Source organism: Diabrotica undecimpunctata, chromosome 2, assembly GCF_040954645.1.
Source record: "Diabrotica undecimpunctata isolate CICGRU chromosome 2, icDiaUnde3, whole genome shotgun sequence".
NCBI lineage: Eukaryota > Metazoa > Arthropoda > Insecta > Coleoptera > Chrysomelidae > Diabrotica > Diabrotica undecimpunctata.
The window spans coordinates 144,816,489-144,833,623 of NC_092804.1; the positions used below are offsets into that span (position 1 = coordinate 144,816,489).

At 36.1% G+C, this 17,135-nt stretch overlaps 1 protein-coding gene and 1 long non-coding RNA gene across 2 annotated transcripts in view; one reads left to right on the top strand and one right to left on the bottom strand.

Annotated features, from left to right (window-relative positions):
* The window catches only part of LOC140434997 (uncharacterized), a 244,720-nt gene that overhangs the window by 123,776 nt on the left and 103,809 nt on the right, over positions 1-17,135 (top strand). The window lies entirely within an intron of this gene.
* Sec23 (transport protein Sec23) overlaps positions 1-17,135 on the bottom strand; it is a 29,151-nt gene that overhangs the window by 2,099 nt on the left and 9,917 nt on the right. Inside the window, exons 9-10 of the mRNA XM_072523643.1 lie at positions 6,182-6,508; positions 5,721-5,942 (exon numbers count right to left, since the gene is read on the bottom strand). Coding sequence (XP_072379744.1) covers positions 5,721-5,942; positions 6,182-6,508 — 549 coding nt within the window. The remainder of the gene's footprint in view (positions 1-5,720; positions 5,943-6,181; positions 6,509-17,135) is intronic.

Below are 17,135 nucleotides of genomic sequence, written 5' to 3' on the forward strand. Positions count from 1 at the left end.
TAATTTTTATCTACTTATAGTTAATTTTCCTAATCAAATAAGTATGTAGTGATAAGTAGTAGTGAGTGCAGTCTCTTTGCATCTTTAAAACTAAAGTAAGATGCACAATTATTATTTTATTTTGAAGTAAATAAACAATCTACTAAAGTAAGAAATAAAAACAAAGACAGGTTTCTTATTAATTAGTTTTCGTGCCTCTTATCAGTCTGATTTGCTTCAAGGCAGGTCCGGCCTGAGGGGGTACAAATAGTTATTTGGAAATAATGGAACTTCAAAATAATGCTGCAATTATTACTGTCAACAATACTAACAATCAACAACAAAGTTACTCAAGAGCTCTTACCCAACCGAAATTCCCTTTAAAAAATCAAGCTATAATTTTCAACTCCCTTAATGGAATAAAACTAGAAGAATATCTTATATCCATCGGAACGAAAATTAGTCCGAAAAATATACTTTTCTCGTCTAGGATATCTAACAATAGAATATGTGTTTATCTATCCAGTGTGGCAAAGGTCGATGAATTCATGAACACTGACAATGGAATAATTACAGTAAATTCAGAACAAATTCAAACTCGCAGATACATTACTCCAAGCCAACGCTTATTATTATCTAATGTGTGTCCATCTATCCCACATGATTGTATAGAACAAGAACTCCGAGAACAAGGCTATAACTTAGTATCTCCTTTAAATTTTCTCAGAATTGGGACAACCAACCCTGAGTATAAACACATTCTTAGTTTTCGTCGTTACATCTATATATCACCTCCCAACAATACGGTCCCAGACTCGATTTTATTATCTCATGATAACATATCATATCGTATTTTTTTTGTCTCATGAAAGCCAGCTGTGTTCAAAGTGTAATCAAACAGGTCATTTCTCAAACAATTGCTTAACTGCAGTAAGTCAAGAGCCTACAAACAATACCAACATCCCTACCTCACCAAATGAAATCCCTATCATGACAACTGTACAAGTAAATGAAAAATCTTCACCTTCCCAACCTCTAACCCATAACATAGCACCAAATACACAAAATAATAATAACGATATAGATAAACAACCAACCACAGACATATCTAGCGGAGGGGTTGCTATTTACGTCGATAAACAATATGAAGCCCAGCAATTACAAATCAACACACATAGCTTTGAAGCAGTAGCGATTACAGTAAACATGGAACAAACAATCAATATTTGCAACATATATTTACCTCCTGATCAAATTATAGTCCAAGAAGATTTTGATAATCTACTGCAACAAATCCCCAGCCCCCGCATTATTTTAGGCGATTTTAATTCACACAATCCTATGTGGGGTTCAACAAAAACTAACGCTAGAGGCAAGATTGTGGAATTTTGTATGACCTCACAAAATCTTAATTTGTTAAACGATGGTAGACCCACCAGATTTAGTATTCAAACGGGTAGTCAGTCGGCCATCGACATATCTTTATGTGATCCAATGTTATCCCCAACACTAGAATGGGACGTTATCCCGTACCTATACGGAAGTGATCACTATCCCATTAAAATTACGTTTCCACAACAAAAAAATAACAATATTACCACAACCCCATCGAAATGGAATACAAAAAATGCAGACTGGGAGAACTTTACAAAATACATACAAAATGAAATAAACAACATAAAAGATATTACTCTAATGACATAGATAAAGACCTAGATACCTTCATATCAATAATTAAAAAAGCAGCAGCAAATCATATTGGAAAAACAAAAACACTAAAATATCATAAACCTTTACCATGGTGGACCACAGAATGCAAAGAAGCCGTAAAAACGTATAAAAGAGCCTTCAATAGGTATAATCATCACAAAACTAGTGAAAATATGGTAGAATACAAAAAACGTCGAGCAGAAGCTAGATATATTCTCAAAAAATGCAGGAAAACATCATGGCAAAAATTCGTTGCAAGTATAAATAGTTCTACCCCAGCAAGTAAAGTGTGGCAAAATATAAGGAAAATATCTGGAAAAAATGTTCAAATAAAATACCTTTCCTGGCAAAAGATAACAAAATTATAAGCGACCGAAAAGAAATTGCGGAGCTATTCGCCGGTGAATTTGAGTCAAATTCAAGTAACGATAACTATTCACCGGAATTTAAGCTCAAGAAACAAAGCATAGAAAAAACGAAGTTGGAATACTACTCTCAAGATGATAATATACTAAATGTGCCAATTACAATGCAAGAACTAAGGGATGCCCTAATGTCAACTAAAAACTCCGCTCCAGGTCCAGACGGCATACCATTAATTTTTTTGTTAAACCTACCAGAAAGTGGAATGTCTTGGCTGCTAAAATTATACAATTTTATATGGACAAATCAGGTCTTTCCATCTGTATGGTCGGACAGCATTATAATTCCTCTGCTCAAGCCCAACAAAGACAGAACAAAGGTAGACTCGTACCGTCCTATATCACTCACTAATGTATCCTGCAAAGTTCTAGAAAAAATTATAAACAAAAGACTATTGTGGTACTTAGAACAAGAAAAACATTTAATTCCACAGCAAAGTGGCTTCCGTCAAAATAGATCATGCGTAGATAATCTATTAGATTTAGAATCAGAGATACACGAGGGTTTTGCAACTAATCAAGAAACCATCGCAGTGTTTTTCGATATTACCAAGGCGTACGATACAGTTTGGAGGTTTAACATTATATCAAAATTACATAAATGGGGAATCAGGGGTAATATGCTAAGATTCATAGAAAACTTTCTTCAGTCAAGAGCTTTCTCTGTGCGCGCCGATAATTCCACTTCAACAAAAAGAATTCAGGAAAACGGAACACCTCAGGGATCAGTTATGAGCCCAACTCTCTTTCTTGTCGCTATCAACGATATACTGGATCATTGCTCCCCGCTAGTTAAGGGAAGACTATATGCCGATGATCTGGTTCTATTTGCAAAGGGCAAGAATATAAAAATGATTCAAAAACACTTACAAGAATCCATTTACAAACTAGAGATATGGTCTACATCAGTAGGTGTACAATTCTCCACACTAAAAACAAGATGCATGATTTTCTCAAGAAGGCACCGGATGCAAAGAACTACACTAAAGCTGTGTGGCAAGCCGCTGGCATTCTCAGACAAAATTAATTTTCTCGGAATGGTATTCGACCAAAAACTAACATGGAAACATCATATTTCAGAAATAAAAAAGTCTTGCCAAAGTGGATTAAACGTAATGAAAACATTATCAAATAAAAAATGGGGAACCGACGAAACCACATTATTAAATATTTACAAGTCACTTGTTAGATAAAAAATAGATTATGGGGCTATTGTATATGACTCGGCTAAAAAACACGTTACCAATCAACTTGAAATCATTCAAAACACAGCACTTCGGATCGCCACAGGTGCATTTAGAACCACACCCGTTAAGAATCTCCAATGTCTTACAGGAGAACCACCTCTTACCCTACGAAGGAAGTATCTAAGCCTTTCGTATGCATCTTCAGTTGCCAGTAACAAATTCCACCCAGTGTTTCGAAATACATTTACGGACCGGTATGTAGAAGCTTATAAAAAAAGTAAGTTCGATCCACCTTTCTATGAAAGAGTCCGAAGAAATTTAAAAGATCTGCAACTGCAAATTCCTGACCTCTATCCTTCAAATCTAAAAACTCCCCCACCCTGGTTAATCATGATTCCCGAGATCAATACGACACTACTCCAATATCACAAATCAGAGACATCACCAAATGTAATCAGACAGTCATTTTTAAAAGAACTCGAGACTTGCGGGGAAAGTTTTTGCATTTATACAGATGCCTCCAAATCTGCAAACGACGTAGGAGCAGCATTTGTCACTCCACATGCATCCTTCCAATTTAAATTAAGGTCGGCCACCTCTATATACTCAGCAGTTATATGCAATATTACAAGCCCTCATTCATATCAAAAGTACAAAACAGTCTTCCTCTGTCATTATCTCAGATTCTCTAAACTCGTTAACAACAATTAATCAACTATTCACTAAGAACCCTATAGCCTTACTTATCAAGAAAGAACTTGCAGCCTTACAAGAAACTGGTTCCGAAGTCAAATTTATATGGGTTCCATCTCACATGGGAATACAAGGTAATGAAAAAGCAGACCTCCAAGCAAGGGAAGCTTACAAAAACGATCATGCTACAATAGTGTCAAAGACTATTTCCAGTGATATAAAACAGTTCGTCAAAGAAAAAGTGATCAGTGCGTGGCAAAATGAGTGGAATTTATCGGAATCTAAACTAAAAGAAATTAAATCGACAGTGAGTCCGTGGCGCCTAATGAACTTAAAAAGAGCTGATCAAGTCAAAATCTCTCGACTTCGATTAGGTCATACCAACATTACACATAAGTACCTAATGAATAAGGAAGACATTCCAGTGTGTGAATACTGTCAAATCAACATTACTGTTAAACACCTCCTAACAGAATGTAGAAAATATACAGTCAACAGACAAAATAACAATATTTCCAACAATTTAAAAACAGTATTAGGTGAACATTTAAACATCAAAGACTTAATTAATTTTCTTAAAGATACATCTTTATATAATTTAATGAAGACTATGATAAAAAAACTATGAAGAGGGGACATGATAACTCTTGAAAGCAACACAAAAGTTATTGTTGGTAAATGGGTTGACAAACGAGAAGTTTGTTTTTTAACAACCAAATCTGGTCCAGAAATGATTACGGTACAGACACGGACAGGTACCAAAATGAAACCAAATACAATAGTGAAATATAATTCCGTTAAGTTTTATATCGATGTTTCGGATCAGAGATTAGCTTACAGTAAACCTGTCCGCAAATCAATCAAAAGGTATCGTAAAGTAGGTATTGAAATCCTTACCAGTACCGCTGTTGTAAACGCACTAATCCTTTTTAATGCAACTTTTAACACTAAAATGGACATAACGACGTTCAGGGAAAAACTTGTTGCAGAAATGTGCCTAAAACATGAACACGCAACAGTACGAGAGATGTCACATAGACTCGAAGAATACGACAAACGAGGGCGTTGTGTTGTATGCTACAGCTACTTTTCTGAGAGGTACGGAAGAGCTCGATGCAACCAAGAATTCTAAGCAGTGTAATACCAGGTGTACAGGTTGTCTTGAGAAAAAGTTTATGTGTTCAAATTGTTTTTTTAAGATACATAATGTTACCCCAAAATAGTTGCTTGCTTGTAATCGGTATTTTCTTGCCTTGTGAACCGTGTGTATCGAATCTGAACACAGCCTGAATATCTTTAGAATAATATCTCGGGCTGAGTGGATAATTTTTTTGAAATAGGCCCTGGGAGTCAAAGTGGTAATACTAAATGTGTATATGTGTTAAATATAGTAAATATTGAAAGCTGTACATCACTAGATGCATCCCTGCAAGTCATAATACTTGAATTGTCAGTCGTATTAGTTATTGTATATTATTTAAACATTTAGTGCAGTTAAAACTAAAAGTGGGGTTAATATAAAAAAAAACGATTGATGAGTTTTCAGATTAAGGGGTTTAATTTGTTTGAGCACATTAAATTTTAAATCTTTTTTCGACGCTGCGTTATAAGGAGACAGTCGTCACTGCACTGTCGAACCTCGTCGCTGCATTATATTTTTACCACAAGAAATAAAGAAGGAATATCTTAAAAGTAATAACTAATAAAAATAATAAACCATGTTACTTACACCTCCATACGAATACATGTTGTTATGAGTTTGACTTGGATTTACTTTAGACAACAAAAATCTGGCTTGAGATCCGCCTTGTTCGGTATCGATATATCTCGGCATTGGGAACCTCGTTTGCAAAATTTCCTGTGCATCATCTACTGGAGCCTGTAGTAGCTGTCTAAAGTTTTCATATTCTGGCATGTCTTGATATTTTAAACTACGCCATTGGGCGATAGTCTACAAAACATATTAATTTAAAAATATACTCAGTTATTAGAACAGCATCTCAAATTATTTACTATCTTTAAGGGATTTAACCACAATTTCAGTTGAAAATACTGATCTTTGAGGTTTCGATTTCCAAAGTGGAAATTGTGGTTAATTTCCATTAAATATAGTAAATAAAATTAAAATGTCAAAAGAATATAACTACCGAACAGTATCTCAAATTTTATTACTTGCCAAAAGTGTCTTACCTCTCCATGGAAAATTAATATTTGGAAGAAAGTATCCATAAGTAATATTCTGTCAGGCTGAATGGAGCTAGTATCTAGTAATACAGGCTCTGGTGGACCGTTGAAACTATAGCTATACAAAATAGGTTGAATCATTATCAAAGATTGGGTAAGATCTTCCCTCATCAACATGTGTCTGTAGAATGAAGTCTCGTCCGGAGAATTATTGAATACTTGAAGAAATTGAGATCTTCTTAAGTGATACATGAACTGTGGATAGAGACTGAAGTTTTGTCCAAGTCTGAATGAATTGGGGTCGTCCTTATTGTATTCTCCGAATTTTTGACACTAAAAATAAACAAAAAGTGAGCTACTAAAATATTTTATAATTTGCACCACTAAAAATTAATCGTATAAATTAAACATCAACTGTTTTGTGTACCTTAAAAATAACGTTCATCTATAAACATTTTAGAGATATCCATTTGCTTAAAAATTTAAATCATTATTCACTCAATGCTTTTTATTATATAAAAAACTTTAAAGAATTGCATATTATCTAGTTATGTAATAGTGTATTTTTCCATGTGAAAAAACTGTCCCGAAGCTAAGCCAGTACACATCACTGTAGTATACAGTGAACCAACCAACTTTCTTGCAAAAGTCAGAGTATTCGTCCACCGGAAACCACCAAAACTTTCCTGCTTGAAAATCTTAATTCACACATATGTAGCCTGAATTTTCGAGGAAAAAAATAAAAAAACTGAGTCCATTTTCTCCAAGCAACTTCTCGGTAGAAAATCCTTCCAGGAAAATGCTGGCGATGCGTATTAAATAAGAAGTAGCTCATATTGATCTCACTCCTCCGATCCGACTTTCCTACCAACATATTTGCTTGTCTATTTACAGTAATCCTTCTTAAGGTGGTATGTCACAATGTTACAATTTATATACTTTTTAGGTACAGTTATCGTCACTATTTCAAAACAAATCTTCAACTTATGATTATGTATGTGAACTGTAAACTTTCTAGTTTGATGATATCTAGTTAAAATTTACAAAGAAAGTAGTAAACTGACTGAGACTCTGAAGAATTATGGACTTATGATAAAAAGTTTGTATCCCAGTTTTCATGAATTTAGGTTACTATCACTAAGTGACTTGACAGTTATGGTTAAGTCGTTAGATAATAAGTAACATTAATGAAATATTAGACTCCAAAATGTTAAAAGAGTTTTTTGTAACTTGTCACATTATCTTAAATTTTATAAATACTTCTCTTAGATCATCCAAAATTCCAGATTTATCAAAAATCATTACAATTGCTCCAATACCAAAAGATAATAATACTATTAAGGCGGATGGATTTAGACCTCTTAATATACTTACGCCCATTGAGAAATTATTAGAGTTAGTAGTATATGATTAAGTCATGGATCAGGTTGATAAAAATAAAATCTTAATGAATAATCAGTCTTGGTTTTCGTAAAAAGTATTCCTGCGAGACTGCACTGCAACTTTCACTTTGTAAATTCAGGTCTGAATTGGACAATGATAATTATCGAAAGGTGGTATTCCTTGATTTAAAAAAAACTTTTGAAACTATTGATTGTAATATCAATACTACAGTAGAAGGCAATGGTGTTGGAGGAAATGTTTTTCAATGGTTTAAAGATTATTTATAGCATAGAAAGCAACAAGTGAGGATTGATGATATTACTTTACTTGTTCTGAAATTAGTGTTAATATTAGGAGTACCTCAAGGTAGTGTCTTAGGGCACATTTTGTTCATATTGTATTTAAACGATATTAACCTGTTTTATTAAATTTGATTTCTTTAATTTGTATGCAAATGACACCCTAGTTGCATGTTTTGATTAAACTTAGAAAATGCTGTATCTAGAATGAATTCAGCATTGCAGTCTGTTAATAAATATTTAAAGATCAATAAACTAAAGTTAAATGTTTTAAAGACGAAGTTTGTGATAATAACAACTAAATATAAATATGTGGCGTACAAAACCGAATCTATATAAAAAAATTACAAAATGTACCAAATATAAATCAGACGTACACCCGGAAAGAAAAGTACTATACGGTGACAGTCTGGGAATGGCTCGCGGCTAGACAAAACAGTGGAGATGGTCGTGCGGTCCACAAAACAAAAAAAATCCGAAGTTATATCAGGGGCGCCAGGTAAATTGGCCCACAGCCTTCCCTACGTTGCTATTCAATAAACCACCAACTTACCAATAGGTTTACTACTAACATACTAAGTAACAGTATACAACCTGAATAAATAAAAAAATAAATGAAATTGTCAGATTAGAATTTAGTCAATTTTAATAAATAAATTCCCAAGATAGTTGAAAATAAATACATATTACAATATTATTTAACTTTACCATAGGCTTAATAAAAAAATAATATAAAAATGCGGCTTCTGCTTGCCTAACAAAAATTCATAAGTTATTTCTATTTAACAGAACAAAATGAAAGGTAGGACGTATCAAAAATACCGGACGCTAAGGGGTGTGCGGTTCAATACCAACCAAAAAAAATAATTAACGCAAATAGGACACCACGTGAGCTCAAGTGCGTGCGCAGAAAATAATATAAAAAAAATAAATTTCAAATATATAACCCCCCCTTAGACGCAGTTTACAAAATTAAAATAGGTATGTGTAAATATTGAATTAATAAAATAAACCGCAAATTATCTTTAAAAAAAATCTGTAAAGTATTTGTAAATATGAAAATAAAAACTAACAGCAAATAATCTTTAAAAAAAATTATTGTATTCCGCAAACCAAATTAGACGGTGCTTAAATCTTCCGTTGAAAATTAATTATCGATCCATACCTCGAATTTTCATATACTTCACCGCGTGGAATTCCAGTTATAGTTCAGCGTGTCTTCAATCCAAAATCCCATACGATTGCCGATGTACATAGACTTGTGTGACAATGTTGAAAAGTTGAAAATTACAGCCAGATGGAAAAATACGAAGAAGAAGAAGCAGAAAAAAACAAACAAACCAACCAACCAACCCTGAAGCAAGAAAACATTAATTACCATCTGTGTCTAAAATAATTATTTGGAAATAAATATATTGATTTTAACACTTTGTTTATCTGCCTTTTGGCGATAATGGAGCAATACAAAAAAAAACTTGTCTCCGAACTTGAATGTATGAAAACTGATAAAAATGTGAATAGCTTTTTAGAGATGGGATAAAAAAATAACTACAACTTTTTAATTAATTAAAAACGAAATGTTCTAACACTCACCCTTCTTAGCCAGATTAGGGGTTTGAAATATCCCAAATTGGACCGAAGCGTAGCCGGCTATTTGGACTCGTGATTAAGGCTAATTTCTTGATCTAAATACGACTCCCGGTATTCACGTGTACTGTAGATCCGCTTTTTTTAGCGAAATTGTGGATATTCCAAAAAAAACCCTTCCACGAAGGCAGCAAATCCCCTTGAATATCCACACGGTTCGGACTAGTCCAGATCCCACATGGAACAGCAGCAAAAGCAAAAAAACAAAAATGCCGTTTTTAATCTAGCCCAACCTTTCAGTAACACTCTCAAACCTGGAATCACTTTCTTTCCGTCGTCTTTCCGAACACTTGACAACTTGACACACGGAGGTCACCGAATAATACCGAGATTCAAAAATTTCAATTTTATGATTCCAATTCTTCCAAGATAACTCTAGAAAGAACGATCTAAATTAGTTTCTTCACAAAAAGAGAACGTGTTCCCTTAACTTCAGCACAATTTGCCAGACATTACCCCTATTTGAAAATTACTAATTTTATTTTCGCCACCTTGCTTATAATATATTATAGGCAACCGCTCTTACACGCCCTGAATTATTTAAATTTTGATAAAATAGAGGTGGGACTTTCTACTTTAAATTTGGAACGTAACAACACCTCCCTTTCCCAGAGGAAAATTTACGAGGAAAAACTAGACGAAGAAAATTTTCCCTCGCGCTAGCGACACACTACCTAAACTCTGAGCGAAGTCCACACAATCCACACAATCATCATCCACACCGTCTTCACCATGCGCAAGTACTTGGACAACGAAAGACATACCAACCTCAAACCACACGCACAAAGCAACAACTTACTTACAACACTTACTCCACTTCCACACAACAGTCATCTCTCATCGTATGAGATCAAGTAGAATAGTTTCAAATTCCAACGTCAATCTGACAACACTGATTTGGTCGGTTACTGGATGTTGCCCTTATTCGCGACCTCCCAGCTCTGGGGCATCGCTAGTACTTCACTATACCTCGCATAACATGAGTCCATAAGAAACTCTCCACCACTCGACTCTTACTGATACTGCGAGAAACATCTACCGAAACAGTAGTGTAATTCCAATTGTTCATTAAAATAAAAATGAGATAGGTCTTTCAGAATTTAAATCCGTATACAACGAAATTTAGTGAATCATCCAAAACTAAGCTATTATCCAACAAGATTCACCAAAACATAATTATGTGGCTTCGAAAAAATCCCAATTAAATAGAATGGCTTACTAACATCAAAACAAATCCCAACGCCATATCATCGAAGACAACATATTTCTGACCAAACCTAAGTGACATTCAATTCCATAAATCAAAAGAAATTAAGGCTACCGCAACCCTACGACTTCGTATTGGCTACCTAACACAAAAAAAAAACGAATCGGTTGACCATCCAAATACATCCTAAGAACCGATCATAGCCAACACTCAGTCATCCTTCACGGACACAACAAAAAAAAATAAATACAACCAATTTCAGAAGAATTTACTTAGACTAGACAAAACTTTGCTAGTCCGTTCTACTCCGACCTAAATCCTATCGGGATCACCAGTCGGGTTACTAATCCTTAAATCCTTAATATTCCAAATACCTTGATCCTTGCCATTTTCATCCTCTAAACTATATGTCCAGGGGGAAACTTTCTTCTTCACGAAGTAGGGTCCTATCCATCTAGGAGCTAACTTTTTCGTGAAATATTTAGCGGCATCTGACAACACAAAATTTCTCCGCCATACTGACTGATGGGGCTGAAATTCCTCTGGACGTCTCCGTAGATTATAGGTCTTCTCACACTTAGCCGAAGCTTTATCTAAACGTTTTCTAACATCAACAAATAATTCCTGGAGTCCACGCGATCGATTATATCCCATTTTAGCTACTTCGTCCTCCGGGTCTCCGAGTTTGTCCTTTCGGGAAAAATCTCGTCCATCCACTACCATCTTCCGACCGAAATTTATGAAGTAGGGATCTTGACCAGTCGACTCGTGGTATGCAGTGCGCGTAGCACATGCTAGTTTGGCCAAATTTTCATCCCACTTCTTATGGTTGTCAGCTATATAAGTTGCCATCATTGTTTTAAGGGTTCGGTTATAGCGTTCAGATGGATTGCACTGTGGATGATACAACGCATTATAACGAACTGAGACACCATAGGTTTCCATCATTTTCTTGAAAATACCCGAAGTATACTGGACACCATTATCACATAGTAACAGACGTGGAACTCCAAATACGAGGAAAACTTCTTCTTCTATTTTCTTAACGACATGCACGGCTTTTGAGGATCGCAACGGAAATACCAAAGAAAATTTACTAAACACATCCATTACCACTAAGATAAACTTATAGCCTTGAGTTGATCTTGGGAAAGGTCCCATAAGATCGGTTGCTACTATCTCCCATGGTTGAGTAGCTTTAGGTTGAGGAGTCATAAAGCCTTTGGGCTTACCTTGTTCCACCTTATGCATGGCACACAGTGAGCAACGTCCAACGTAACGAGACACATCACTCCGCAGTTTCGGCCAAAAATACTTCTCGTTAATACGCTTATAAGTTTTCAGGATCCCCATATGACCTGCTAAAGGACTATCATGACACAACTTCAGCACTTCCAATCGTTGACCCTTAGGAACGACTTCCTTCCAATTGTCCGCTTCCTCGACCAAAAATCCATGACTGGGACGGATGTATTTATAAAGTTTGCCACCAGACATTCTCCACTGAGGATACTTCAAGGGATTAGACTCGATTTTTCTACAAAGTTTATCATACCAACTATCACCACTAGGAAGCGGTACAACCTCTTCAACCATATCAAGCACGGGAACTGACCGAGATAACAAATCGGGGACAACATGTTCTTTTCCTTTCCGATGCACAATCTTAAAGTCATATTGTTGCAATCTTACCGCCCATCGAGCTAATCTTCCAGTAGGATCCTTCAAATTTTGAAGCCATACGAGGGATGCGTGATCAGTCACGACCGTAAACGGAACACCCTCCAAATAAGGACGCAGTTTTTCGACTGCCCATAACACAGCTAAACATTCCCGTTCCGTCGTGGAAAAATTCCTTTCTTGACGCGTTAGTGATCTGCTCAGGAAACTAATTACTTCGTCACCATCCGGGCCTGGCTGCAATAACACGGCGCCCACTCCATATCCTGAGGCATCACATTGGACAACAAAAGGCAAATTGTAGTCAGGACAATTAAGTATCGGAGCAGAAACTAGACATTCTTTTATTTTCTGAAAAGATTCTTCACAACTCGGGGTCCAATTGAATTTTCTTCCTTTCTTCAATATCGCTGTAATTGGAGCTAGTAGTGTCGCAAAGGAAGGAATAAATCTTCGATACCAGGAAAATGTGCCTATGATGCTACGAACTTCCTTGACGGATGTGGGTGTTGGGATACGTAGCATAGCCTTGACCTTATCACCATCAACATGTAGTCCATTCCTATCAACCACATGACCCAAATACTTTAGTTCCGGTCTACAAAATTGACATTTATCCCAGCTAACGGTTAACTTAGCTTCTCTCAAGCGTCTAAAGACTTCCTCTAAGATCCTTACATGTTCTTCAATAGACTTTGTCACGATGACCACGTCATCCAAGTAAGTAAAAACATAGGGTTCCAACTCCGGACCGAGGACACGATCTATCAACCTCTGCCATGTAGCCGGGGCATTATGTAATCCAAAAGGCATTCTGCAAAACTGAAAAAGACCTCGACCAGGAACCGTAAAAGCAGTATAAGGCCTGGAAGCCTTAGCAACAGGTACCTGCCAATACGCCGACTTAATGTCTATGGTGGAAAGATAATGCGCGTTCTTCAATTTATTTAAAATATTAGAGATGTACGGTAATGGGTAGCCATCCCTCTCTGTTACGGCATTAAGCTTTCGATAGTCTACGCAGAACCTCCATTTTGGTTCTTCACCTTCTGGAACCTTTTTTTTCACCAAGAGAATCGGGGACGACCAAGCACTATTCGATCGCTCCACTACTCCTTTCGCCAACATATCTTCTAGCTCTTTATCAATATGGCTTTGGATTACTGGGGATACAGGATAGTAACGTTGTTTTATGGGTGCAGATTTACAAACAATCACATGCTCAGTGACATCAGTACAACCAAGAGAAGTGCCCATTAGTTCACGACTTCTATTAATAACTTCATCCAATTGCGACTTCTCTGCATCGGTCAAAATAGTTTGACCTCGGAGATGATCCACTGAACCTACCATTGCTGGAGCGTCCGAAAAATACCATTCGTTATGCCTCAAATCTGGAACGATACCCATAACACGCCAAAAATCAGATCCTAAAATCAGAATGTGCGGTACGTCCAAAATAACTAATACTGGCAAGACACGCAAGCGATCCCTAACCATGAAAGGTACTAAACATTCCCCCAACGATTCACACATCTGACCATTCGCCACTCTACAAACGGTCTTCTTCGAAGTATCCAACTCTAAACCCAAGTTTTGTAAAAATTTCCAACCAGTTCTTCCTACAATGGTCTTTGAAGCACCAGAATCCAATAATCCCAAAATTTCCTTTCCTAAGACTTTAACTTTCAAATATGGACGTTCATCTCCTTCGGAATGATGTAAAATAAAGTCTAAAATAGGACGTAGGTTGGTCGAGTCAACGTCGGCAACACCTCTTCGACCAGTTAGGTGCGCTTCCTTCCGTTTCCCGAATTACACGAAGGACAAGTTCTGACTGTAAACCCTTCTTTCTTACACTTAAAACAGTGAACAGCCTCCTTCTTCATTAGACACCCTACTGCCTTATGGCCTGACTGATTACAACGATAACAGATTAAAGTCCTAAACTTTCCTCTAGCCGACTCCGATTCGGATGAAGCAACAGGACCCTCACTAACACTACTAAAACTTTCAGCATCCACACTGATATAAGCTAGGTCCTTTTCCAAAGTATTCATTTTCCTACTATTCGGTTCAACATAGTTCCTAATACAATCACGTCTTTCCTCCATACTGCGACATAGAACACGAAGTTCCTCCAAGGTAGCTGGCAAAGGATCACGTAATCTATCTTGATAGAACGGATGCAAATTCCTAATAACTATAGACAATTTAACTTCCTCTGGAACATGACAACGCAAGCGATTAAAGTAACTATTCATTATTGCCAAGTAAACTCCAATAGTCTCAGACGAATGCTGAGTTCTCCTCCGAAGCTCTTCAAAAAGCGCTTCCCCATGGTGAGCTGACAGGTACTCCCTACGAAACTCTTCAACTAATTCAGCCCAACTCCCTACACGTAGACGAACATCTTTATAAAACTGATAGGCTTTATCCGAAAATAAATCTATACCTGATTCCAAAAGTATACTATCTGGTACATGACGAGCGAGACTCAATTCATTCACCATCTCAAAAAATGCAGAAATAGACATACCCCTAGCAGAACCTGAAAACTTTTCTATTCCCCATTTATGAGGAAGTATCATCCCAGAAGAAAAACTAGAGACAGACCCTGAAAAAACATTATTACCAGCTTGTGACATCGCTCCAGGAGAAGAAGCATGAACTTGTCCTACCCCTGCCTGAAAAGACTGATTTAAAACCGAAATCACATCGAGCGCTACTGGTACCGAACCAGATCCGATTGGATGCTGCTTATCATGTAAATCCTGTGACAACTTCAAAATCTCAGCAAGAAAGTCTGACTTAACAACCTGGGCTGCGTCTGCATCATCACCTGTTGGCAATACCATAAGATCAATTCTCCCCAAGACATGGTTAATCTGTGTCCGCAATCTCAAGGACTCAGCACAAGTAGGAGTTCCGGCAAACTTTCCAACAGCCGTATTCAGCTCCGCAAGTTTAGTCTCGATTGCAGTTTTATCCTGTGAAAAGGTGAATGGGTGCTCAGGATATCTAAAGCTTTCATTTGCTGCCTCACGACTAAGTGCATCAGACAGACTAGACCTCATAGACTCAACAGTGCCAGTAGACACTCCACGAATTTTGAGTTCATATTCCAGTTCCTCTTTCCTTAAGTAGTTGGGTACAAGTTTTCGCACCATCTTGCCAAAGTTCAAAATTTAAAAAAAAATGTATCAACCGAAAGGAGCAAATATTCAAACAAAATCAAGATATAAGTAAAAATATTAACACACAGGTACAGTTTACTTTATTAATGGGAGCAAACCAAAAGCAAAATAAAAGTAATAGTCGCTTTATTCAATCTATAAAATTTCACAAAAGATTTTCAAAATTTCATTGTTTCAGAACAAATTACAAGTCACAACATAATCTCAAAAAAAAAAGATTTTACATTCCCTAACATAAGTAAGTTAAACCACAATGTAGAATTTCGAAGTCCAACTTCTCAAAAAAATAAATTTGAACTCCAACTGAAATAGAAATATTTCAAAGTCCTAATATATCCATAATTCTTCTAAGTTCCACAACACCACTTCAAAGTATCTTCTTTTAAGTTCCATTTTTGGCTTCTTCCAACTTCACGTCACACAAAAAAAAAACTAGTAAGCACTTCTTGGCATACACTTCCACTAAACACGAAGTTCTAAGACTACTACTAAGTGCAAAACCAGTGGTAAAGTAAATAAATCAAAGTTAGTCAATTAAAGCCCAAACACGTTAGGTTAACTAATTAAAAGGAATCTACACAAGGGGTTGACAAAAAAAGGTTAATTAATTAAGGGCCCCACGTTGGGCGCCAAAATATGTGGCGTACAAAACCGAATCTATATAAAAAAATTACAAAATGTACCAAATATAAATCAGACGTACACCCGGAAAGAAAAGTACTATACGGTGACAGTCTGGGAATGGCTCGCGGCTAGACAAAACAGTGGAGATGGTCGTGCGGTCCACAAAACAAAAAAAATCCGAAGTTATATCAGGGGCGCCAGGTAAATTGGCCCACAGCCTTCCCTACGTTGCTATTCAATAAACCACCAACTTACCAATAGGTTTACTACTAACATACTAAGTAACAGTATACAACCTGAATAAATAAAAAAATAAATGAAATTGTCAGATTAGAATTTAGTCAATTTTAATAAATAAATTCCCAAGATAGTTGAAAATAAATACATATTACAATATTATTTAACTTTACCATAGGCTTAATAAAAAAATAATATAAAAATGCGGCTTCTGCTTGCCTAACAAAAATTCATAAGTTATTTCTATTTAACAGAACAAAATGAAAGGTAGGACGTATCAAAAATACCGGACGCTAAGGGGTGTGCGGTTCAATACCAACCAAAAAAAATAATTAACGCAAATAGGACACCACGTGAGCTCAAGTGCGTGCGCAGAAAATAATATAAAAAAAATAAATTTCAAATATATAACCCCCCCTTAGACGCAGTTTACAAAATTAAAATAGGTATGTGTAAATATTGAATTAATAAAATAAACCGCAAATTATCTTTAAAAAAAATCTGTAAAGTATTTGTAAATATGAAAATAAAAACTAACAGCAAATAATCTTTAAAAAAAATTATTGTATTCCGCAAACCAAATTAGACGGTGCTTAAATCTTCCGTTGAAAATTAATTATCGATCCATACCTCGAATTTTCATATACTTCACCGCGTGGAATTCCAGTTATAGTTCAGCGTGTCTT